This window comes from Saccoglossus kowalevskii, chromosome 22 (assembly GCF_978046115.1).
Source record: "Saccoglossus kowalevskii chromosome 22, keSacKowa6.1, whole genome shotgun sequence".
Classification (NCBI taxonomy): Eukaryota; Metazoa; Hemichordata; class Enteropneusta; family Harrimaniidae; genus Saccoglossus; species Saccoglossus kowalevskii.
Window position 1 is genome coordinate 4,288,310 of NC_140662.1, and position 27,000 is coordinate 4,315,309.

The 27,000-nt window shown below is 33.6% G+C and overlaps 1 protein-coding gene across 1 annotated transcript; it reads left to right on the forward strand.

Annotated features, from left to right (window-relative positions):
* Positions 1–135: 135 nt before the first annotated feature.
* Positions 136–20,417, forward strand: LOC100367922 (folylpolyglutamate synthase, mitochondrial-like). The gene is made up of 13 exons (XM_085495612.1): positions 136–268; positions 3,962–6,870; positions 9,373–9,447; positions 9,573–9,683; positions 12,324–12,442; positions 12,555–12,729; positions 13,089–13,253; positions 13,472–13,549; positions 13,757–13,901; positions 15,217–15,312; positions 16,873–17,023; positions 17,184–17,329; positions 17,966–20,417. The coding sequence occupies exons 3-13, from the start codon at positions 9,427–9,429 to the stop codon at positions 18,295–18,297; spliced, it is 1,539 nt and encodes a 512-aa protein (XP_085351738.1). The 5' UTR covers positions 136–268; positions 3,962–6,870; positions 9,373–9,426; the 3' UTR covers positions 18,298–20,417.
* Positions 20,418–27,000: the final 6,583 nt, after the last annotated feature.

The following is a 27,000-nucleotide window of genomic DNA, read 5'->3' on the forward strand; positions in this document are numbered from 1 at the left end:
GAACAATATTTATTACTGTGTATATTTTCAAAGGTGCAACGAAGTGGTTACTGCATGCTATGCTATATAATATTCACTGTACCCTTGGATAAAGACATGTGATGAATAGCGCCACCAAGAGTTATTGGTGAAAGGGATTCAGTGTCAGTTCTTATCTGAAATCGATTCAACCAAATGTACAATACAGATGTACGCCTTGGAGATCCGATTTTTTACTATTGCATCCTGTTTCACTGAGAATTGATTGTCATAAAGGTTTACAAACACGGTGAGTGTTTAGTGATTTCACACGTGTTCTTTTCAGTTTAATTTTAGGGTCATTAAGGTGTGGATATAGCGTACACTGTTTACTGTGCCATTACACTGAATTTATGTGAAAATAATTTTACTAAAACAAAGACCTCAGTATAGATTGAATTAAATTTGACTATACATATTCATTTACATATGTATTACAAGATGTACATGTCAATGTAGGCTGCTAATTATTCTGACTAAGATGTAATACGACAGTCCTAACAATGACATACACGGACTTTACAATATTCCGGTTTCAGTTTTATTCAAGTATATGGCCATTTCTGTAAATAGTATTTTACTTAGTCATAATGTAGTCTACACTTTAACGTATTTTAACCAACATACCACGTCAAAACCTAAGTAAATTAAAGTAAAAAGTGAAAAAAACAGAAAATACGGCTATTACTAATGGAAAGAGTAGATCCACGCGAAAGATTTTCATTACTTAGATTACTTAAACGATGACGACACCGATGCATCAGACGAGGAAGCGAGTACAAGAATTCTGCTACTCGTCGATATCAGCGAAATAAACAAAGCCACAGTTGACACTGCATTTTTAATTGTCTATCCTCGGCAGTGTTTTTATTCCATTCACATAGCTTTACGAAGTTGATACAGATGTATTCTGTCTCAATGAGAAGCCTAATATAGCTTATATGATTCAAAGGTATAGAGGAACAAGTTGGCACAAACTGGACAGTCATTGTAACCATTCAAATTGTACAATTGTGTTCATGTCTTCAGCACTATGAGGATGACTTGGAAGATTTCCATGATTAAGTGCCACAATTTCCGTTTTAGGATTTATTCGGTATAATAATACAAATAAACACCCCGACAGAGGTGAACATACAGTTGTATAGACCCTCTGAGCCCACTATCAACCACGGCTTCGCCTCGATTGACAATAATCTCATCGGGTCGCTAAAACTGTATGTTCACCTCTATTGTGGTGAACATTTGTATACTGTCTAAGTGTACATGCCGACTTTTTACAAACAAGCTAATCTTTCAGGTGTCTCTGATAAGAAATCGGAAAATCGACATTTTGATTTTGATCGGGGAATCATTTCTATGGACTTTATTACGGACAATGCATGGCGCATATTTCAAGCGTAAAATTTGCAGTGTGTTCTCATTCGCGGATCGAGTAATTTTTACAAGGCTCATCATTTTTGTTGTCAGGTGGTAATTATATAAATAATAATTTTGAATCATATACGCTATATTACGGTTCCAAGTGAGACAAATAACAGAGAATACGTCATCAAATCCATGAACAAATCTATTTGTCAAATTGCAAGAATATTTTAGTAGACATATTAGATCTATACAATTTAGCCAATATTTTGAGAAAATGCTAACAGAGAAAAAATAGAGGTCGACACATACACACAGGGTAATCTTTTCATAGAGATAAGCTTCAGCTTGAAACATAAATATTTCATATTTGAAACGCTGGTACTTGGCATCGCTGTATTTAGACATTTGTGCAGCCTTAAGTGTTATTGTGTTAATTTCACTGTGAATAATGTATCATGGTATGGCCACCGTACCAACTTATTAATTATGGCTATTTCATCCATAAAAATTGTAATAATATTTTTGTTCCTTTTTACGATGATACTTATGTCGAAGTTTTTCTGACTTATCTACTTATCGTTTGAAATTGTATTGATATATAACATGTGTGTGACGCTCTCTGTCATTAGCCATCCATATTTTTGAAACCACATGTATGTATCTTTCTCTTGCAATATTTTATCAATCCCAGAAACATGTGTGAATAACGTCACCGTCATGAAAGTCAATATACGCACAGGAAACGGTAGAGCATGTCACAGCATGAAACACAATTTTGAAAAGTAAACATTATTCTTTTAATTATTTCATTCTCTATAAATTGGAAATGTTCTCCTGAAATGTTTGTGTAGTTTTATTAATCGATTCCATTCACTAAAACTGTATCAGATCAACATTTTTTTTCAGACAAATGCCAGTAAAAGTCTCATTCATGGCAATGCCAAAGTCGTTTTTTTGTAAAACATGTATTATTATTGGTTATTATTATTGCAGCCCCAAAAATATGTTCAATAATCATAAATATATATATACACATACACATAAATAAATAAATAGATAGACTGCGTTTGAAATAATATCCACCAATGTGTGGCATTTGTCAAATTCATCATTCAATTAAAATTGTAATTAGTCGCTATACTACCAATTATTATGTAGATCATGAGTCATAGATTCCAAAGTTATTTTTATTTTGTATAACAAATGTACATGGTAAAGTTCTTTCTCTTATACAATTACATTCTTTTATTATTAATCAATATATCAAACCGATTTTATATATTTGAGATAGAAACGATTTAAAACGGGAAATGATTTTTTATACATTATATTGCAATGTTATTTATCATGGTCATAAAAGTACTGTGTGCGTGATTTTAGATTATTAAAACAGTATGGATTAGTATTCCATGGCTCATTTACATAACCAAACAGAAGGCGAAGAGATCAAAGCAAGAAATATTTACGAGATATCAATTTACATAGATTGTCTGATGAGTGGAGATGTAGTGCCTAAACTAGAATTGAACCCTGAAATCGATAACTTTAATTTTTGGTTAAAAAGAGAACAAAGCTTATTTATTATTTGGTCTACAAAGACTGAACGTTGGATTGGTATTCAACATTCACGCATTTTATAGCTCTACAATCGTTAGGCACCATCTTCTTCATCCCAATTTTAGAAATAGCACGATTCAACCCTTGATTCAAATTGTACAAGAAAGGAAACTGAATGATATATATCAGGCAACTGCTCTAATGTCGTTAGAGTTAGTGATACAACGTTGCGAAATCCACTGTTGAACTATTTATAACGTCGTATGGAAATAATAATGTTCTTAGACAACAATTGCAGTGTAATTTTGCATGTTGCAAACCTCATGTATTACATTTCTGTGGCACGCAGTATGCATGTTACCAGTGTATCACAATGCTTGTATGTTGCTTATGCCGTGATATCATATCAGGTAAGCCCCTATGCTCATTGTTGAGTCCCCTAATGCTTCTTCAAAAATTGTTTACATTTATGTTTCCTCCCTGAGACATGAACTTTATTCTTGACTTAATCTTACACAATTTTCCTCAGGTCTTGATCACGGTTGGATACGTTATGTATTTCGTTTCTCCTACGAAGGTTATGCAGGAATCAATATGTTTAGTCACATTAATTTGGACTCTATACAAAAATGCCTGATATAGAAGTGTTTTGTTTGATTGCCTTCACACATGCGCTTAACTTCTCTGTTGCCTATCTCCACATAACCGTCCATGGCTTCATTGTGATGCCCACCCTAACACTTACAGTTTTCTTACAAGTAAGGTGGTGTGCTTCATTAGCACTTAAGCAAATATGTAAATGTACACAAACTGTAAGGTACTTGATTTTGCGGTGCAGCAGGTTCAATTGAAAACATTTCAACTGATTAATCTGAATCAAATAAGTCCTCTTCTTCGTATTTCCTTGTACATGTTCTGCATAGGCTTTGATATTATGGTATGGCCAGTTATCTGATTGGCAATAATACCGTTAAAATGTTTATATATCATCTTACAGTTATGACATCTATACCTGTAGGCATATCTGAAATTCATCATATGAGGTTATACGAGGATACCTCAAAGTATGAACGAAGACAGACCGACGAGCAGCGGAGGTCGATGCGACGGCGTAATAACTGAGTCAGCGAATCAGCAAATCAGCGAACTTCTTCATATGAAAATATCTGCTTACAACTGTTTTTTAATCCGTGTCAAAAACGTGTAGAAAATGGTTATTCTGTGCACGTTTTTGACACGGCCTATCAGTCATCTCAAGTGCCAAGTCCATGAAATAAACAGTCAATGTCAATAGAGTAGCCTAGGTATTAAAAATAGATTAAGTACGGGCAAACCAACTTCTGCATAGGTTTGTCTCTAAACGCATGCTTTTGGGTTTAATTCAGTCATCTTTTTTGGACTAAATAATAAAACTATAAGAATAAAACTCTGAAGCCCTCAAAACCTAATATTACACGTGAGAAAAAAGTCCGTCGAGATTTCTCGTTTTCCCCGTAAAAGAGATGCTGGCTGTTCCCTCTCTGGACTCCCTCCCGTCGTTTTCCTATTTTTAAAAATAGAGTCTGGCACAAAAATACACATGGCCCATTGGTAATGCACTGGGCCAGTGTATGATTTATAATCTGGGTTTACGACAAGTTGGGCAATTAATGGTGAAGTTTTAATGTAAACATCTATAACATATCGAAATCGTGGAATTTCGCGAAGCACAGAAGTAGAAAAATTAAAAATATAAACTCAAAATTAAATTTTGTTTTAATATATGTTGATGCAATGCATTCTCTATGACACATACTGTGATGCTTATTTGACTGGGGGCACTGGCCACGGGCGGAAGTCGGCCATCTTTTCCACCCAACAGTTATTACTAATTTCGCCCAATGTCCCGCTTATATTTCATTTTAATCAACCGCATATCGCTTAACGAAACAAAACGAACATATTTTAATCCCTTTCCACAAAATCACAGCACGCTGTAACTTATGAGAATGAATCCAATTTTTAGGACGAATAAAATCAATTTCAGAAGTTCGCAAACAAAATCTTGAAATTGTATACTCTGTACACCTTTTCTGTGCGACTACCCCTCCCTCCCTCTAGGATAAAGATATAATATCGTGCAGTAGTTTACTCTTTTGCATCGCTTAACCTTTGTTGCTGATTTATCGTGCTGCCCCTCATCATCAAATAAATCCCTTACACTGTAACAAATGCCTAATTCCTCCAAAAAGTGTTTATAAAGCACAGTTCTACAATGCTTTATACAAATAAACGATTAGATTATACACTCAATCACCTATTAATTCCGGGACAGAAAGTATGGCGTAAATAATCTAGGGTAAATAAATGTAATAAACGAAATAAAATAAATTTATATAATTATAACCTCGTAAATATAGTACAGTATAGTATAGTAACTTCGACGCAAAATTACAAAAGATGATTGATTGAGACCCATCAATACTAATTAATACAAACAAAATTGTTTTAAATTTTTCACATTATCATATCATACATGCACTTCGGGTTAATTAAAGTTGTACGTTGGCAATTTTTTTTACCAAGTAAAAAATCTATACATTCATATATTTACCAATAACATCTCCGAAATCTTCTCGCTGACTAAAAAACAAAATGGCCACCGAAAGTACAAATATTGCAGTCGCGTAATCTTGCACATGTTACAGACACTTTAACTGGCTGTTGTTTTTTCCTCCTATATTACACATGTATAAACTATAACGAGAGTTCCTATGCGAGTTGTTCAGATCCCGCTGCAGCAAATTTATTGTAAAGGGCGAATAAAGAAATAAATAATTATGAATGAAATAATACTAATAAAAACAATAATAATAATTTTGTTTTTAAATAAATTGAAAAAGTTAGGCCAACCAGGTTATTATCTTAATCATATTGTCATGTATTCTATCTAACTAGTATTTCCGATGAATACAAATCACTTTATCTTTCGGCATTTCTGTGTTATAGTGTAATGTAGTTTTTATTAGGGAGATCTGTCTCATGAATTTACTGCTAAGATTGAAAACTGAAATCGATAATTTAGATTTGCTGAGTATAAATAGAGAAAAACCTATTTATTATTTATTAAACAGACTGAATGTTGGATGGCTATTCTATAATGGTTAGGTACCACCTTCGCAACCCAATTAGAAATTAGAAATAGCACGATTCAACCCTTAATTGAAATTGTACAAGGCGGGAAAATGAATGTTACATTATACATCTGCTTTTACTAGAAGAGTTACTGATACACTGATACTAAACTTCGTTGTTGAACTATTTATAACGCCGTGTGTATTGAAAGTGATTGATGAACATTATTCGCGTTTGGGTTCATTTACTTTTTTTACTCATTTGCATGTCGAAAATGGAATTACTGTGTATATTTTTAAAGGTACAACAAAGTAAACGGCGGGACATATGTAATAGTAGTAGAAAATGTATACTCATTTTTGCATATTGCAATATTATGGACAAATTAACATTTTGGGAAATTAATAACCTTTTTATTTTCTGTATTTACTGCATGCTATGCTATATAATATTGATCAAGACATGTGGTGATTAGCGCCATCAAGAGTTATTGGTGAGAGTTATTCATAGTGTCACGGTCACTTGTTATCTGAAATTGATTCAACCAACTGTACAGATGGAAATATATACTGAGTATATTGTCAAAGGTGTAACGAAATAAATGGTTGGACATATTTAATAGTAGATAATATTTGTAATGCTGGTTCTTTGTATCGCCGCATTTTGAACTGTGTGCAGCCTTAGGGGTCGTCAAACACATGAGGTTAATCCTTTCATGGGGTTAAGCATCAGCTTGGAACTTAAAAATATTCCATATTCGAAACGGTGCTGGTGTTTGGTTTCACCGTTTTATAACCTGTTGCAGCCTGAACTGTGAGTATGCACTGTGCATTAATGTCATTGGCATGTCGAATATGGAAATATCTAGTATATTTTCAATGGTGCAATTGTGGGAAATATGTAATAGTAGTTACAGTAAAATTATACGAATTTACGCTCATTGTAATACTATGTGTTTTTAAGTATTACTGTATGTACATGTCAATGTCGAATGTTAATTATTCTGACTAAGTTGAAATATATTGAAATCGAAGTAAATTAATGTAAAAGAGAGGACACTAGCTTTTAATATTGGAAATACCAGAAGCGTCGGATTTATACAAATTGTAAATCTATAAATTGAAATTGGGTATGATGAACAAATCTATTGTCAAATTGCAAGTAAAGTTTAACAGAAATATTGGATCCATACAATATAACAAATACTATAATAAAATGCAAAAACAGACGGAAATTGGGGTAGATAATTGTTTTAAACCAGCACATGGGGTTTGTCTTTTCATGGATTGAAGCTTATGCTTGAAAGATCAATATTCCATATTTGAAATGCTGGTACTTTGTATCGTTGTATTAATTTGACGGTGAATAATTTCATCCATATTTTTTTTTTACGGTGATACTAATGTCGACGTTTATTAGAGTGACTGTCATATTCTAAAACTGAAGCCATATTGGTCAAACGATAGTGATATATGCAGGAAAAAACAATTTGTATTTTTTTTTTAAATATAGGGAGAGTATTTGTTTACAGCATGCATTATATTTGTGAACGATCTGATAGTTTAATCAATTATTTTAATATCCCAAAATGAGTAATGTTTCTATGAAATATTCATTGTTTGATTTAACCCAATCTTTACGAACGCTTTTGCTTTTATTAGTGTCGCAATCCAATGAAATATTAGTTCCGTAGAACTCTAGAAACCTGTCTGGAAACTGTCTTGAATTTGTGAAAAAATAATAAATGCACCTAGCCAATAATTTTGATGACCCATAATTGTCTTTTTATGTTTTTGGGAAACACAATTACATAGGATTACACATAGACCAGTTTGCTGTTTCGTATGAATTTAATCTTGCAAAAAGTATAGTCGCTACTGAATAAACACAAAAAAAAAGTAGTGATCCAATGATATCTTACCACAATGACATGCGATTCCATCCAGCTCCTCCCTATCTAGCTATATCAGGCTGTATTATCAGTCTAATAATGAATGTGTATCTGACCTGTCATTGTAAAATATAAATGCAAAATAATAAATTTACAATCCTTTAGGTGCCAATTTTTGGAACCATCTATAAATATGGTCAGCCAGCTTGAAGTGGTTGTATTTATGTGATAAATAAGATTCAGATGTGTTTTCCGGTCCAAAATATATGCTATTGCTTCCTCGATATGTTAAGTAAATAATTAGTTGTAAAATGTCTGCATTGCCAATAGCCGAACATCACTTAAAATTAAATTGTGAATGAGTTTTCAGCATCTTGGGGTATCATCAAGTCATTAAATCGAACATTAACGTCAAAATTATGATATGCACACATGATCTCGAGTTGTTCTCTGTATAGCAAATTGATCTCAGCTTTTTAAATTTGTAAGTATTTTAATTATGTTGCCCCTTTGGTCAAGTGAACGCCAAACATGATAGGAGTACTCGAACAGAAATAAATAATAACTTGCTTATATCGGTACGGCGCGATATGCCAGGTTTCGATCAGCATAACTCGTGAATGATGTGACTTTAGGGATGTATTTGTTGTCCAATTACTCACAATTTAAATTAATTTACTAATCATTCAATGCAGTTGCATCATTGCCTTCAATATAATGTTGATGTGTAGTTCTTAGTTAAAAAGTTGTAATTGTGTTGCCATCTATGTGTCCCTAATTAATAATCCTTAGCACTACCTGCACTGTGGTCAAATTACACAATTGTAAACATTTGTCTTTTTATTTGGTATGCATAAATCAAAAGGCATTTTCAATTTTTAGCTCCTCGATCTATTTCTGTTGTTCACATTATTTTGGGGTTTAGCAATCATTAATGATTATACTTCAAGAATACATCGACTGTACAAGTTAATATTGATAAACAAACAGGTCAACGATGCCACCTTCGAAATTACAGGCATTCAACACTTTCTCGTTGCTATAGAAATCCAATCCACATCTATACGAACATGCAATTGCCTGATCCTTGAATTTTTCTTGAAATTTTCATACATAGTGTTTTCAGTTATGAATGAATAAAATTCCAAAAATGTATGATTCTTGGTGCGCCTATCATTTTACCACCAGAAATCCACAAAAATATGCCTAATAACTGGCCTCAATAAACACTGAAATGCAACACCCATCTATTGTGATCCAAAACACATAGCGCAGCAAGGCTGTGTGCTTCCACTTGACAAGAAATTATAGTAAGATATACTCGATAACTTATCGGAAATATATATTAATCAGTGTACGCTGTAAGTATTCACCGTTATTGGACAGTTGACTATAACATTATACTAATATGCTTTTCTTCAAAGAATTCTAAAAAGAAAAAAAAAACAATACGGTGTGGATCATATAAACGGTGAGCAATGTTGGAAGAAAATTATATGGTAAGAATGCTTTTCCAAATATCTTGCAAATGTATATTCGTTTCTTTGAAATGCATTCATCGACAATTCAGGCAAATTTGGTTCATGCAATTAAACATAATACTCTATCATATATTAATTGATAGGAAGCCGTGAGGTTGTGTAACCTGCCATTGCCAAAAACAGTAGATTACGACTGGTATGTGAATGACAATATTGGACAGTTTAGAGACAGTCTTAAAAGTATTGATATATCAGTGAGTATTACTGATTCAGTAGAAGTATCATTGTATCCTACTACACTGTAAATCGTAAAAAGCACTTTCATGTTTTTATTAAAACACACAGTTTTAAATACAAAGCCCACTGTTGCAATTAACAACATCTGAATTATATTATAAACACCTATATTTCTCGCAAAACAGTAATGTTTTAGGATTTATAGAAAAGTGTTTTTTGGGAGTTATTGAAACACTTTTTGATAAAATTAAAAGACATTTTAAACACACAAAAATACACTTTTGAAAATAAACAAAACTGGGGGTAAATAAATGTGTGATTGAATGTGTTTTAATGGTAGGAAACTTATGGTCTAATGCATCCAATTTAATGCAAACAGTATTAACAAATTTGAATGAAAATTCCAGGGAACAATATGGTATATATACCAACTAGGTGAAGGTGATGTACTTCAACGCACATTGAAACGGTCATGACATTACCTACAGAAAATAGTTTTATGTCAAGCATCAAGTTGTGGAAGAATTAATTGTATGCGTGCCTATATGGACTTACCAACCTATAGTAGAACTGAAACTTGATACATATGGTGAATACACGTGATACATTTTGGGCCGAAATTATGCAAACGAGAAATAGGTGCATTGTTTAGCTAATGCAAAATATTGGTGTTTATAAAACATGTTATATATCCTTGTGAGATTACAAGTTTTACGATGGGTGTTGACCTATGAAATTTCAAACAGTGCGACATAGTAAAATAGGTAGGACCCATTTGGTACGCCGGAATTGGTTAAGTGTGGCGATTTCGCATTTGTGGGGTGAATGGATATTTAAGAAAATACTTGAAGTGTGATGAATAGCGATTAGCATTGTGCTGACATTAGTTTGGTGTCTTCGATAGGATATAAAATCAGACGCACACTTTTTAATATTTTGTTCTCTGTTGGCCCTTAAAAAGGCAATGTGCATGCTAGGAAATAATGTATTTGGAAACAGTTTATTTGTCTTGTACAATGCTCATCAACAAGGGTGGAAGCGTGTAAATTGTTGACGACTGTTCTTAAGAGGATAGAGAATTTTAACTTGGTGTTAGGGAAAGAGACAGAAGAGGTTTTGATTATGTGAAATATATGTTTAATATGTCGTACAAAATACTGAGAAGTGTACACTACATTTCTGATCATTTCACCATTTTATTTTCAATTTAAAGAAAGAAACACTGTGAAACATGTATTATTATAGTTTTAAGGCTACATATTTATAAGACGATTACCGGTGTCATAATGCTCAAAAAAGGCAGTATTATCTATGTGTCTTATGGTAGAAAAAAAACTTAAAACGCCTTTTTCTTGTCAAAAGAATATCTATGTTTGGTGCATCGGACTATTGTACATTTTCGGCATTGTTTGCACTTCAAGATAAATATACACGAATATATAAATCACGATTCACCAAACGTCGCAAGGACCAATCACAAACAAGAACATGTATAGGATTTTCTGTCTAACATATATGCTTTCGTGCACCGTATAATCACATATAATCGTGTGTTTTCTACTGACTTTCTGTTCCGGTCGGTATTTAAATTAAAAAAATTAAAACAGGGTACTAATGCTAACTACAGAGATATCTGTTGTTAATATACGATGCAACAAAACTTAAAGCACCATCAATAATAGTAAGCATGGCTGTGCGTCTCGGTATTAAATTTAGGCAGGCTATTACATATAGCATTCAACAACTTTTGGCTTTATGTAACCAAAAATTACATTGGCCGGATGTTTCATCAATCAGTTAAGAGACATGAATATTTTTTAAATATACTAAGGGACTGAACATAAAGTACACAGGGTAGGCCGGTGATTTGTGAGAGTCGTGTGTATAAAATATATGACCCTTCACAAACATTTGCATGAAATTTGCTGACCTCTCTTTCGAATAGTGCATGAAAAACTGTGACCCTCCCCTTCTAAGTGTAAAAAAGTACAAAAAGTATTACAACTGTATATACATACTAATTGATGCTCTACTACACAGCTTAGAACTTTTCTACACAATCAGTTAGCCCATCATTCACACATTCTTCTCAATGAGAATTGAGAAGAATGTATGAATGTATGATACTATATATGTACCGTGTAAATACGAAATACACATAATGGTTATAAATCCGACTGCAAGACTATATAACATACATAACTATACATAAGTTAGGTTTATAACATTTCATTCAATGCAAATACGAATGCTGAATGTTGAGGCAACACAATCAACTTGACTGTGCATACAATCTTTTACTGTGGTGCCATGAGGTTTGCATTGCATAAACAATTGCGACCCTCCCTTAAAATGCACAGATTACCGTAGCCTTCCCGCAACACTTGCACGAAAATCAGTGACCACTCTCCCAAAACACAGATCTACCCTTCCTGTACGTTCTGTCCAGTCCCTAAAGAGAAAATAAAAAAACATTTCATTTCATCATTATTAATATTAGTTTGATAGCAAACCATAATTGTGTATGCTAAGTGGGAGAATCAATATTTAATGCAGTTCTTGGTAGACAAAAAACAAGAATTGTGGGTCAGTTCTAAATCGTTTCCCAATCTAATATTATTCTAATTTGTAACATGTTATTGTTATTTTGTTGTCAGCTTGATGATTTAGATGGTTTGAATATCATTCACGTAAGCGGCACAAAAGGCAAAGGGTCCGTGTCTGCTTTCTGTGAAAGTATATTACGAGCAAATGATTTAAAAACTGGATTTTTAAGGTGAGCAGCAACTTTTTAACATGTACATCTGAATGCTACTGAACCTATTGTAGATATGTTTTGTTTCATCTTCAAAGTTCTGTTAATATATGTTATTTTGTTTACATTCCAGCTCCCCGGCTTTGATAGAACACCGTGAGAGAATACGTATCAATGGTTTACCTTTGACAAGGGAAGAGTTCATTGAATATTTCTTCCATGTGTACAAAAAAGTAGACAATCCGCAGATTTTAAATGGGCAAAGACTCATAGCGATGACTGCATTTCATGCGTTTATACAAAAAAGGGTAATGTTCAAAGTTATTGCTTTTAGACGACCTGTATATGTGAGATTAGTTTCACAATTAAATATATAGTTATACTACTCTACTTATTGTAGGTACGATTTTAACTTTCGATAGCAGACAGTTTTCGTTTTCCATTCGTTTTCGTCGTTGGCATTTACTAGAAATGTACTCGTTATTTGTTCTAACAGTCTACTCCTTACTAACGATCCACACGACATCTGCGGTAAGTTTATACACTGGGTGGTCACAGATCTCACATTTAAAGACGCTTAACTTTTTGTAGTTTATTAAAAATCATAGGTTTTTACGTAATTTAAGTTATTTTATTACATTTTCGTTTTTTGTAATTTTATGTGCAGGTTGATGTTGTTATTATGGAAGTTGGTATTGGTGGGACATATGACTACACTAACGTCATTCGACGTCCTGTAGTAACTGGCATAAACCTCATTGATTTCGATCACACAAAGTACTTGGGGGACACTCTAGATAAAATAGCTTGGCATAAAGCAGGTATATGCAAGGTACGAAATTGTACAAATATTTTCTGACTGCTTTTTTTCATAATATAAATAACACGTATTCGTGACGACAACAATGAATATGGAGCACAAAATTAGTATGCAATACAATATTTCTCAAAATTTGTGTTTACAAATATGTCAGAGTATTGAGAATATATAATGTATAAAGTGGATGAATACATTTTAACTCGTTTATTCCGTTAAATGTTTTAATTCAGCCTGGTAGACCAGCGTTCACAATAACACAATCTAAGGAGGCCATGGACACCATACTCTCTAGAGCCAAAGAGCTAAAAGTAAGTCGTATTATACGAATAAATAAGCGAGGTTACAGTTCTGCACAATATTTCTACCAGTACTATTGTTGTTCAATATTCAGTTAGTCCCCAAACGATCTAGTATTGCTGAACGTAGACATCTTAAAAGGCGTGTAAGTGTCAATGGACCACTTGAGTTTTTCAATTGTAGTGAACCAGTAGAAATGTACACACGTATCTTTACAGGCACCGATCCAGCTTGTACCTGAATTGGATGAATACGACTGGCAAGGGCATCCAATGAAGCTTGGTATAGCAGGAGATCATCAGAAACGCAATGCATCTTTAGCAATACAGTTATGTAGAGCGTGGATGGAAGAGCATACATTAAGTAAGTACTGTTTTTTATTTATTTATTTATTTTTTTAGAATGGTGTTTTGAGTAATTGTTTCAAGAAAGAAACTAATAAAAGTTATCCTCGATTGCCATAATCATAATCATAGCGATCTAAGTTCGTATGATTCTTCAGGCGTTATTTACACATAACTTTTACCTATAATGGTTATTTATAAACTGGTATACACACAACAGCATTACCGATACATACAATTATTATGAAAATGCATAATACCATTATGTTAATATTGTCATGTGTTATACAGTGCCTGACCATTGAACGTCATATTTAATCTCGATCAAAGAGGATTATGGTTTGTTTATACGTTTTTTTTTTCTGTCTATCTGTTTTACAGAGTGTCAGTTAGCTGTATAACGAAACAAGTTTTTGACGATTAAATTATCAGAAAGTTTATCTCATATATCAAGAATGCAATGAGACGATTAAATAATATTTAACATAAACAAAATCATAAATACAACGATAAAATAAAATACGTACATGTCAACTGATGTAGCATACACACGGCGTTCTAGTATTTAAAATAGATACAAAGACATATATAATTGAACTATATAACATATTTAATATTGCGTGGCTGGATTACTATATACAATGTATGCTTGTAATCTGAGTTTAGTAACTCTTCGATGAAACATATTATCCATATGCATACATACACAAAAGTAATAATATTTAAAACGCTGCAGACAATATATGCCATCTAAACAATGACTTTTCTGAAACAAATCCGATCCGGTAAGAATTGTATACTTTGTTGTATGCAATGATGACACTAAAAATAAAAAGCACAAGGAATATGTGCAAAATCACTCACCGTGTTTTTAAGTTGCCCAGTCAATCATCTATGTAACTAATTAAAATACACAAAATACAAACTTGATCATAACAATAATGCCATACGGTCGTCCTATGCTGGTCTTATATGTTACCTTGTATCTTTCTCTTCCTGGTTTAAACTATGTTGCTTGATGCACTTGTTTTATAGATCATATTAGATTTTTCGTGTGTTCGACTTGTGAGTGTATTTCAATATATGACTTTTAATGATTAATATGGAAGAGTATGTTATTTTTACTTTACCAACTTGTCTTTTGATTATGTTGTTTCATACATACACATAAACTGAAACCATTGTAGCCTTCAACTCCTATGTTGCATAGTCACACGCTGAATAACCTTTAAACAAAGGACAGGCATAGGTCTCAATTGGACGTATATATTCTATGTAAAATGCAATATAATGCTACACTATTAATGTCATAACCATAACATTATCTTTGTTAGGCAACACCAGTTTTGAAAATATAAAGACCAATGACACTTTGAAACACAGTTACCCAACAGCTCCAGCATTCAAGTTATCAGATGCATTTATAGTCGGTGAGCAAATGATTTTTTTTTATTTCAGCGAATATATATTACTTTACTTGCATAATGTATTAAAAAACGTGAAACTGATATCAGTGCTTTAAATTTAAAATGTATCTCCACCATATTGCATTGGCCTATAATATGTGTGTACACTCTGCATTGTTACGAATTTTATTAAACTACGTACAATGATACGACTTTACCCAGAAATGTAGCTTACTGCAAATCACTCGTTATGACTGCAAATGTTGCAAATGGACGTGAATGACTTGTAAACAACACTCAGTGAACAAACTAAGTTAATTCCTGCCCTATATGACAATTCAAACTATCTCACATATCTATGTAATGACTTAATGGTTTCAGGATAAAGATTTCTTGTATGGGAGTTGTTTTAGATGTGGTTCCCATTGTATTATTGATTGGGTCCTGTATCTACACGTAAATATAACCTCCCAAATATCACTTTATACTTATTACAGTTTAGCAGATATCATATGGTGCCATTTCAATATGGACTGTTTGGAGCTACAACTGCTCCTTTTTTTATTAAATAATCACAAATTGGTTGCATGATGTCCCCTATGTTTTATCAGTGGCCATGGCGTGTACTTTCGTTCTCATTTTGCTGGTAACGCTTATGAATTATTGGAACCAAATCAAAAATGATTCCGTTTGTTCAAATGATAATGTCTTATTATATCTGAGGCCATTGGTTCGCTCTATAATGCCTGGATATACTGCGATGGTTCTTTGCAATACCAAGCAAGAGATGAAAGCTTGTTATTACCTTGTTATGGTTCTTGGCGGATAGGTACATTTTGGAAGATAAAACGTGCTTCAAAACATAGTCGCCTACTATGTGAGAGTTGTATTGTTTTTCCCAATAATTAATTGTCGATATATTCAAGCCATGCTTGTTTTCATGCATGCATGCAGACCGGTACTTGTATTTACAATTTTCAGTTAGGTCCCATTTTATAATGTTTTGGGCTAATATTGGAATATGTTAATTTGGTGATGTCAAGTTATCCATACAGTACTTTGTAAGTTTAGCTGTTATTTATTTGTTTGAGTCAGTTGTCAATGTGGAGACATTGCTCTACCACTGTGATACATAATACAGAATTACATATAATTACATTACATATATGTTTATACTAAAATAAAAATATTTCCAATATGTGAATGTACAAACGACAAGCCTTATAATCAACAATGTATCTTGTATTATATACGTGATTCGATATCAATTTTGCCTGTAAAGAGTTTTCCAAAAATGCCATGGGAATTTTGTTATAGTGAAAGCACGTCGTTTCCATATGTACAGTCCCGATGTCAAATGCTTTTTGATTAACACCAAATTTGGGGGATCTGATGAAATAAAAAACAACAACACAATTTGATGGTCAGACTAAGTTACTGGTCGTGTTGCAATTCAGTACTTAATATTTCATATCGTATCATACAAGAGTGATTTAGTCATCCATATATGTTCTTAGAAATCAAACCTTGAATTAATGTGTAATCTAAACAATTCACTATAAATGTCAACTTTTCGCTGAACAGGTCTTCGAAACTGTCAGTGGCCAGGACGTACACAGATTATAAAACGTGAAAACGTGACGTACTATTTAGATGGTGCTCATACACCTATTAGTATCAAGGCTTGTGCTGAATGGTTTAAACAAGCAGCAACAGAAGAAGAAACGTTGCTAGGGTAAGTAGAGTAAATATCAGCTACAGCTACATTTTTTCCGTTCACTCAATGGTTCTTAGAAAGTTTTTAATAATACATATTGACGATGGACATGATTTCAGGTGTCATTTCATAACTATGATGTTTCAACCACACTGTGTTCTACAATTTGTCTTTAAAGAAGTCGTTGTGTTAAAGTGATGCTGTTCAATGTTACCGGAGATCGTGACCCAAGAGGATTAATAGAAATGCTACATCATTGTAACTTCTCTTGTGCTACCTTCTGTCCAAATATCGTTGATATCAACTCAAAACAACCATTATTGGGTGAGCGATCACTAAATTGTTCTCTTTACACGGATCTTGGACCAATATGTTTCAAAAATACGAGTAAATGTAACAATAGTATTACTTATTTCGAAAAACGAAAGCTACCTTTGAAGTGGTAGATTATAGTGAGGAGGTGATTGATACAAACCAAAATACAAAATTTGAATTTACCTGTGGCTATTTGTTTTTCGAAATATCAGTACAAAATATACAAAGAAGTCAAAATTCATGGATGTGGTAATTGGATAACTACATCTTCAATAAGAAAAAGTATTGAACAAGTTCAATCTGTTTTGTCTTGCCATATCAGCATTCCTGCTATAATAATGACATAACACACGACCTCGCTATATGAGTCAGTTCAAATGCATGGTTATTTGCATATAGTGTTTGTTAATCATATATTGAGTGACATCGATTGTTACCCAGGACCTGCAGGTTATCATTATTAGGGTGCATATGCCATAAACTAATTTTAGTTCTTTTTATGTTCATAAAAAAATATCTACACTACCTTGGATCTGGTCGGCTGCTACAGAAAATCTATCTCTGAGATTAAATGTACTTCCGTATAGACCGCATTTCTATATATATATGTGTGTCTAGACTATGTTTCACCATTTTATATTCTAGATACAGAATGGAAAATATCATTAGAGTATGCTAATGATGTGTGTGAGAAAAACAGACAAGTGTGGAAAATTTTAGACGAGAAAGTAGAACCCGATTCACTCTCGCCATTACCTGCGCGTCCTCCGAGAATTGAATTAGATACTGCCCCAAGATTTGACTGTGTTAAGCATGTTCTACAGTGGATATCATGTGGCAAAGATTCTCGTATGTCGAAACCAAGATCCGAAGATCCAACACCATTACAAAGTATCGTGGAAGCAGACCATGTACAGGTTCTTGTCACCGGAAGTTTACATTTAGTTGGTTGTGTTATCAAAGTTCTTGAACTTTAAGAAGATGAACATAAACATAACGATGACACATATGAATGTTAAACGCAATTCATTTTATTAATGACAATGACTAGTTTTTGGATTTATGTTAACACTGTTGTATAGTTAGTAACCTTCTACGAAACAAATAAAAAATGTTGTTGTTATTTCACGTGCATGTCAATAGCGAGCGTAGCGAAAGCGGCCTAAGGCTCCATAGATGTGTATATATAAAGAAGTATGGAAGAAATCTATATACCCTATGATTTGAAAACGACGGTCAATGGGTGGCGCTATTTTTGTTTGTTTGTTTGTTTCACAAATTATGCGAAACGAGACATCTCATTGACGATAAAGCATCTTCAGAATATTGTTCGATGATAAGATAACAGACGGAAAAATATTTGAAAAGTGTTTCGTGTCATTTTAGATCAGCACTGACACCCGAATTGTGCATGGTGCCATCTTGAATTCCACTCAACTCGCGCAAGAAATAATAACTCGACTCCCGCAGTTCACCCGCTTCGACGTGTTCAGTCAATTATATTTTTAGTAAATCACTAAACTACTCGGCTGCGCTCGCACGCTAGGCATTACGTGCATATTAACTATCATACGTAAAGCTAATTTCAGTATATGTTACAATGAGTTATAAATGTATATATTACATATGTCTTAATTATATATTAATCATAATATGTTACATTATATATATTTCATTTTTATTCATCATTGATTCAAATTAACTGTGCGCACTGAGTAATTTCAATTTATTAAAAAAAAACATTCTGCGGCACCTTATACATAGCCAAACTGTGTGACAATCGTTAATACTGAAAATGTCAGCTCACCAAGATTTTCCTCCACCATACTAATGCACAAACAAAACCCTATTATATCTATTCAAAGCAAAATTGTATATGTTCCTTTTAAGCGTATAATTTGTTTATTAATGTGCGTCTCAACAGTTAGACGGACTACAGTTACAGAACTAGGCCATACATACAAATTCGTTGATCCATCTTTTCAGATAACAGAGAAAAGAAGAAAGCATAGAATAAACAGCGGAAAACACTGAATCCCGGAAACAAAATCTAGAAATTCACAGGAACATTTGTAAACAAATGAACTAAGCGAATGTTTACACGATCACAAGTACACGATCGTATTCACCTATATCTTGCCTATATATAAATATACATAATGTCATAGTTACGTGCATATCAAATGGTAGAAAATTCCCATTATACCTTAATGTGGCGCATGTGAAAAAGCTAATTTCATGTTTCACATACGGGGAATAATTTAAACTGACTCAGTAAGCATACGTGTCAAAGAATATCAATGAATGTATATTGTCAGTTACTATTAGATATAGATATTAGTTGCAACACTAGAATCGAATGGGTATTTAGCATTCATTATTATTTTATTTTATAACTCTAAAACTGCTAAGCATCATACCTTACATCCCATTTACAGAAACCTTACGATTCTCTTCTCTATACTCTTTTCTAATTGTTATGAACACGTATTAAGTGGAACATGAATGATACAGTACATCGTAATTTTACTCAAAGGGTTCGTGATATAGTTGCAGTATGACTAATTTTATTGTTCAATTGTTCATAACAACATCCGTGATTGTTAGTGCGATAGCTAACGTTATTAACATTTCCTGTTTTCTTTTATTTAAATATTATTTAAACTCCGTAATTTCAATCAATTGTCGTTGAATATCACGTTCATTTAAGTCGTAAAACATTGATTTATGTAATTGGAGATGTATGATTTGTTATGTATAATAGTTTTTAAAGAAAATGTATATTACTTTATAGCTATATTTAATTATGATTGTTTGATTACAATTACTATTTGTTCTTCAGTATAATATCTTTGTTCAAATGTACCGCGGGATATTTATTTGTTTTGACTTGCATGAACTTTATAATGTTCAAGTGCTGAGATTTATTTCAAGAATATGATCATTACTGCATAATTTAGTAAACGTAAATATAATTGATACCGTAAATACCATATCAGAGACAAATACATATTAATATAGAAGGATAATATCGAAAAAAAAATATTCGAAAAGTATAATTTAGCAAATGTATAGTAAATAAAAAAAATTAAACAGACTTATATTTGTGTCATGTTGTTATATTCATTGAATTTATTTATCGAGGGGAATGTTTGGCATCTGGAAATTTGCGAATTCTTTAATTTCCTCGTGGTTATATTCTTTAGGTGACCTGATGGTTTTCTTTTTTGTCACAATACTTGTTCCCAGGCAAAAAAAATGTTTTATTCATTCTCATAAAAAACGAGACACTAACTACACACCCGTGAAATATCATACTCAGTTTGTTCAGTTGCGTTATATGTGAAGATTGCATATGTAAATATTGTCAACTAACACAACCAATGCAAATCGATGCATACAATTCGACGTGCATATGCATAAACTGTTATTCATCAGTATACTGTCACGTGTAATGTTCATATTGAGCTTGCGCAAAAACGTCTATTCACACAACAACCACACAATTTACAACGCCCAGAACGAAAGTTTTATTCATTCGCCCCTATGAATTAACCGACACTGTCATACGCCTGTTGATTTATTACGGATAGACCAGTATTCGGCCCCATGGGCCTAGAGGTCCTAGTATTGTCTTCGTCAACCAACCACACGAATAAATCGACAGGCCTCTGGCAATATTATCCCAAATTTGTGGATTTACTCCACTCAGATGTTACCTACAAAAAAAACTCGCAAAGTTCGTTTCTCCTTGTTAGTTTCATCCAACATTTGATATACGAACTGAGTTGCAGTTGTTGGAACGAATGATTCTCTCCGCAAGGTAGTCCACATACACTCGTCATAGCCTTAGTATTCATTGAATACCTGTTATTTCACGGGGCTAGTTTATTTCTGACATCGCCTTGTAAATATCAGGTCCCTATAACGTTGGGACTCAATTTCCAAAAATATCAAAATGCTTAAAGAAAACTTGTTTCACTTGATCAATTTCATTGCTACTACGTTCAAAGCATCATTTCCACCAGTTACTTAATTATGTTTTCATTATTCTGCCAATGAATTACAAATGGGTAATACGTAGTCGTAGATTACACAGTTCTTTAAACGTGGCGATGTGCGGAAAGATTGTTAACTGAACAATTCAGTACACAAAAATGTCACATCAAAAACTGTTTGACATCGGGACATTGCGGTTACGAAACGAGCAACTTGTTTCTACTTGCGGAGCTGGGTTTATTTTTCAGAATGAGGACTGGTCACGGTGAAATTATGTAGTTACGTAAGTTTCATACGAAACTATAATCATCAACCCAGGTATTCTCATAGGTTTAACAAATTAACTAGCTGTACCACCCACGAGTTGCATGTTTTTGTTATTGTGAACAATGAGTGCTTCATGTATATGAATTTGTTTATGATATTATTTGAATTATATGTATTATAGTATTTTGCATCAGTGTGCGTGCCAAAAAACGTACCAAATTAAACGTAACCTTTTATCCGAAACCAATGTAAATATTTTGACTTCATTAAATATTAAGTATAAACAAAAGTATAAAATAAAAAGTATAGGACTTTGCACTCATAAGCATGGTCGGGCGTAGTCTGATAAACGCACATACAAGATCGCCGCCAGTGTTAGAAGATGGACAGTTTTTCGCTTTTGATAACTTCACCGCTGATGATCTAAACATTGAAATTCCAGCAGGTTAAATACTGAATATATTTATTGGAGGAAGCAAATAAAAACAATATTTTTTAATGTTCATTAATGTTAGTAAAATATAAGAATATAACTTCATTATGAAATATACCATGAATAATTCGAGTACCAGCAGTGGGCCACTGCTGATAGTAATATGTGTAATTAATAAATAAAGACCTCAATGAATGTCTCCCTAAGCTTGTACCCAAATATAATATGCTTGCAGTGAAAACTTGTTTATAGTACCCCCTTGTAATAATTGCTTACCTATAAATTGCGGAAATTCAAAGAACAACAATAATCCCTCAACGCTCTGTGACATAATAATAAACTTGCTACTATGCAATGATTTGTGAATTCACAAACATGTGCAATATTTGCAAGACACACTGTATCAGAAATACCGTTTGTCTGCAATTCCATGGTTGTAATTGTGTATCTTTGTAGGCCTGGCTTTGCACCCTGCTGAGATTGTAGAATAAACAGTGCCACATTTGCTCACATGGAAATTAACGAACCTTGCCGAATGAAGAAATTTTTTTTCTAGGCCTAAATTTTAAAATGTGATAATGTAATTGGAAACACTCTATGATTGAATTGTACTCTCGTAAAATAAAGATATTACATTAGTTGAGCTGATTTCGCCCTAAACAATAATGCAATTTCATGAACATATAAAACAAAATGTGGAAGGAAATTACTAATTCTACTTGATTAATTTTCAAAACGTAACATCTGTAATTATTTTGCAACTGTGATGTTTGTGGATGAATTATAATTATTTGTGGCCGGTTGAACAGAACAGTGCGCCCGTGAGTGTGGCATATATAAAATCAATTTATCCGGTCACAAAACGAAATAATTATTTTCACCAATGTTCACTCGCGTTTCGCAATATTATATTGTTTAATCATTACCATAGAAACTGCAGTCGTCTAGGAGAGTAATTATCGTAATTGCACCGACAGACTCATCACGATTAATATTGCACTTTATGTTTTTTTATAAGCATTTAAGCGCATAATTAAAGACCATGACGATAACACATAAACATTCTTATAAAAGTGCTCTCGAATGATACCGGAAATAAAATGTGAAGTCGCCTAAATAAACTTTGATCCTGTGTTGGTTTTCATGTACTAAAGTTAGCTGTTATAACACAGACGAATGACATTATTTGGATTTATCTGATAACACCTGTTGATCTAGGATAATGCATATGTATAATATCATTAAGATACAGTAACTCCATGTATGAATGTTTTATTTCAAAATCAGAAATATAATTTAATATAATACTCCATTTAGTTAGTACTAGTTTTTATTCTTGAAATGATGATTGCGCAGTTGATACGAATGCAGAAAGCGGAATGCTCTTGAACTCTCTAGGCAAGAAAACACTCACACTGAATAGACCCATAGGAATACACGTTAATTTATCAGGGATAGTCAAGCATTTATTTCATATCCCACCAACCGCAATGGTGTAAGCAGGCAACACAATTCACCAGCTCTCCGTCCCCGGATAGGTTGCCAACTCATCATACATTTTCAAACACTGCGTAAAATTTGCGTGATTCCGATTCAGGTTATACAATGTTTATCTAGCGGAGAGAAAGAAAAAACGACGTATCCGTGCCTATAAAAGCCCATACGTAGAAAATCTTGTGCAACATTGTTTGTATACCAATATGGCGTTTGTCAATAATGTTATGTACTAAATGTAGAATATAGGCAAAGTATTACATCCAATTTGTTGATATGGGTTTATGAAGTGTATTCCTATCATAGGGATATCGATAGCAAGTCTAGAGTATAGATACTACTTAGATCCTCAATGAATGACATAGTTGCAAATCTTTTTTTCAGAGATTATACATGCTATTTAGATCCACAAAACATGTTCCATCACGTAAGCTGCGAGGCTAAATTAGCTGTACAGAGATGCAGTTCGATATCCATGGCAACTCGGTAGTATATATGATATTAAGATCCGGAATACACGTGAGAATATAGTTGATTGTCTAAACTATTTTTTGCAGAGGCGTGGGTCTATATTGATTGATTGATTGAAGTATAGATAGAAAGAGTATACTATGTAGTGAATTGTAATACTTGTCGTCCAAGTAATGTTCAAGGAATATTTTGTGAGCTTTGTTTTCAAGCATTCTGTCTAGCCAAGGATTATTGAGTTCTGTGCCGGAGCATATAACGTAGAGAACTGCATGTTTAATTTGGTATGTACGTTAGAGTATACATAATCCATCGTCGTTGAAGGTAACTAATACAAGCCTTCGTGAAAATGTTCTTTTGAATGAACCAACGCAGAACATTGTAATACATTTTAAGATTTATTCTTTGACAAATATCCGATGTTACATTTCAGTAGTCTAAGTTTACATTTCGTCTGACGTGTATTTTTTTAGACAGCAGAGAAACTGGGTTCTTGAAATAACAGATCTTACTATTAGAAAAATAATCTTTATTTAATTTAACAACATAGTGAAGGCCTTAAACAAAATTTAAAAAAAAACCTTAATTGGGTTCTTTGTCTGTCGAAACCATTACGAGTAAATACATAATTAAGTTACAATATAAATAAACCAGCATATCCAATTCAAGAAATTGTATAGGTTATTTATCTAGGTCATGGACACATCTGTGTATCACGTGCATAATTATAAGTAATTGCAATTTTCCGTTGTAAATGATAACAGTATTAGTAGTAGTTTGATCAAGTCATTTTACGACATTCTAATTTTCATCACTAGTTAACAGGTGGTATTCAATAATCATCGGGACGGATTTCGAGGCTTTGATGTTACTCTCTTATATCGCTCATTAAAGTGCAATTAGAGAAAATTACATGACATCACGTTTTGAGCGTTTGCGTTAATTTTTTTATTAAGTTTCTAAAATAATATTAACCTGATACGAAACGTGAAAAAAGCATGATCACACGCGATCGAAGGACCTATACGCAATATACTTCTCGATGATGTGCTGTGTTACTGTGACTACCACGTAACAGCATCGTTCTGTACTCAACGTGGACAACGTATACACCAGTATATATGTTTGTACGTCCTACTGTTGACGCTTTCTTCGTTCACAATTCAATGTGTTGTATTTGTATTCAGTGTCAAGAATATAGGTAATATAAATATGTTGGGAGGGGATAAAATTGTCTGACTGAATTTAGTCTTGCGTTATTTATCAATTTCAACTATCTTTTATGACTACCACGGGGTGACTAGAAATGCTGTACGGATGCCTAGATACATGTTTGTGTAATTTAAGTGTCTATTTAAATGATGGGTCAGACATCCATTGTTGGATTGGTATAGTCCAGAGAACATATCGTCTTGTCGGGGAATTTTAATACCGAGTAAGTGCACCTAGACATTGATACCTATAAAACTACGCCTTCATCGCATGCTCGGGGCGATTCCATCTGGCGTAACCACGTTGAACATCATTGTCTGAAGCTCGTACACAACTAATGCAGAAAAGTTACATGGCGGTAGTCCGATAGATAAATTTCAAACACAGACAAGGGAGGGCAGTGGTTATAATTAATTGAAATGTTTTCGTTGTGGTCGTTTTGGTCATAAACGTGAAAGTGTTTTGCGACTCATTCTGCAACTGGAAAGGGTTTGACTGTTGCAGCCTGTGTTCAGGGGTAGTAGGCGAGGATGTGCGAGCTGAGGTGTCAGATTTTAATATGCCAGTCACTGAGGGTGTTGTGAATGACCATAAGATCAGGGATTTGCGGGGTTACTGGCTGTTCGGGTGTAGTTATCAGAAAGAGTTTGGTACTGCGCTCACAGTTCAATGGTTCAACTCGTAAATGTGTAATGATCGATGGTTCATATATGATGGCAACTAAGGCAAATGTACACGTCACCACACCATATTACACTGGCCTTGTAAAGGCAGAATGTATGAGTAATCTACTGTATGATTTGTTATCGGTAATATCCCTGAGGTTAAGGGGCCCCAGGAGCTCTGTGTGAATCATACATGTGAAATCGGCAAGATTGAAAGTCGTGACAGACACGAAGTTTCTAATACAGGTGGTTTAGGTATAATTCCTGGTGACCTGAAGGAGGTCACAGATAATATACCCCAAGGGGACAGTCAGTCCAGTGGCGAACACGAGTCGCGCATGATAGCTGGGCCTACTGTTGGTGGTGAAATCTCACGTCAGCCTGGCAGAGGGCAGGTGGCAAATATGGTCGACATTTCAGAACAGGGCCCGGAGAGTTGTACGAATGCAAATCTGCCGAGTAACCCCTGTGAAAAGGTCGATGGTGGTGAAATTCCACATCATGCTGAAAAGAATCAGCTGACGAATATTGGTTCGGTTTCTCCTTGTTAGTTTTATCCAACAATTGATATATGAACTGAGTTGCAGTTGTTGGAATGAATGATTCTGTTCGCAAGGTAGTCCACATACAATCGCCACAGCCCTTGTATTCACTGTATACCATTCCACTGAGCTAGTTCATTTCCGACATCGCCTCGTAAACATCAGGTCTCTATAACGTTGAGACTCAATTACCAAAAACATCAAGTTGCTTAAAGAAAACTGGTTTCATTGCTACTACGTTCAAAGCATTATTTCCATCAGTTACGCAATATGTTGTCATGATTATGCTAATTAAGTACCGATGGTATATTCAAATTCAAATATGTAACAACCTGCTACTATGCAATGATTTGTGAATTCACAAATATGTACAATGTTTGCAATACACATTGTTTTAGAGATACTGTTTTTCTGCAATTTCATGGTTGCAATTTTGTATCTGTGCAAGTCCAAAAGTGCATAACTAATTTTACAGGCCTGGTTTTGTACCCTGCTGAGAGTGTAGAATAAACAGTACCGCATTTGCTCACACGGGAATTAACGAACCTTGCCGAATGAAGTTATTTTTTTCTCTGCCTAAATTTTAAAAGATGATAATGT

What these genes read in the sequence shown, in the direction of transcription:
- LOC100367922 (XM_085495612.1), top strand. Translation starts at nt 9,427, where the DNA reads ATGTTGGAAGAAAATTATATG. An exon ending in GATGGAAGAGCATACATTAA is followed by an intron (nt 13,902 to 15,216) that starts GTAAGTACTGTT and finishes TATCTTTGTTAG; the next exon opens with GCAACACCAGTTTTGAAAAT. An exon ending in GAAGAAGAAACGTTGCTAGG is followed by an intron (nt 17,024 to 17,183) that starts GTAAGTAGAGTA and finishes TTGTCTTTAAAG; the next exon opens with AAGTCGTTGTGTTAAAGTGA.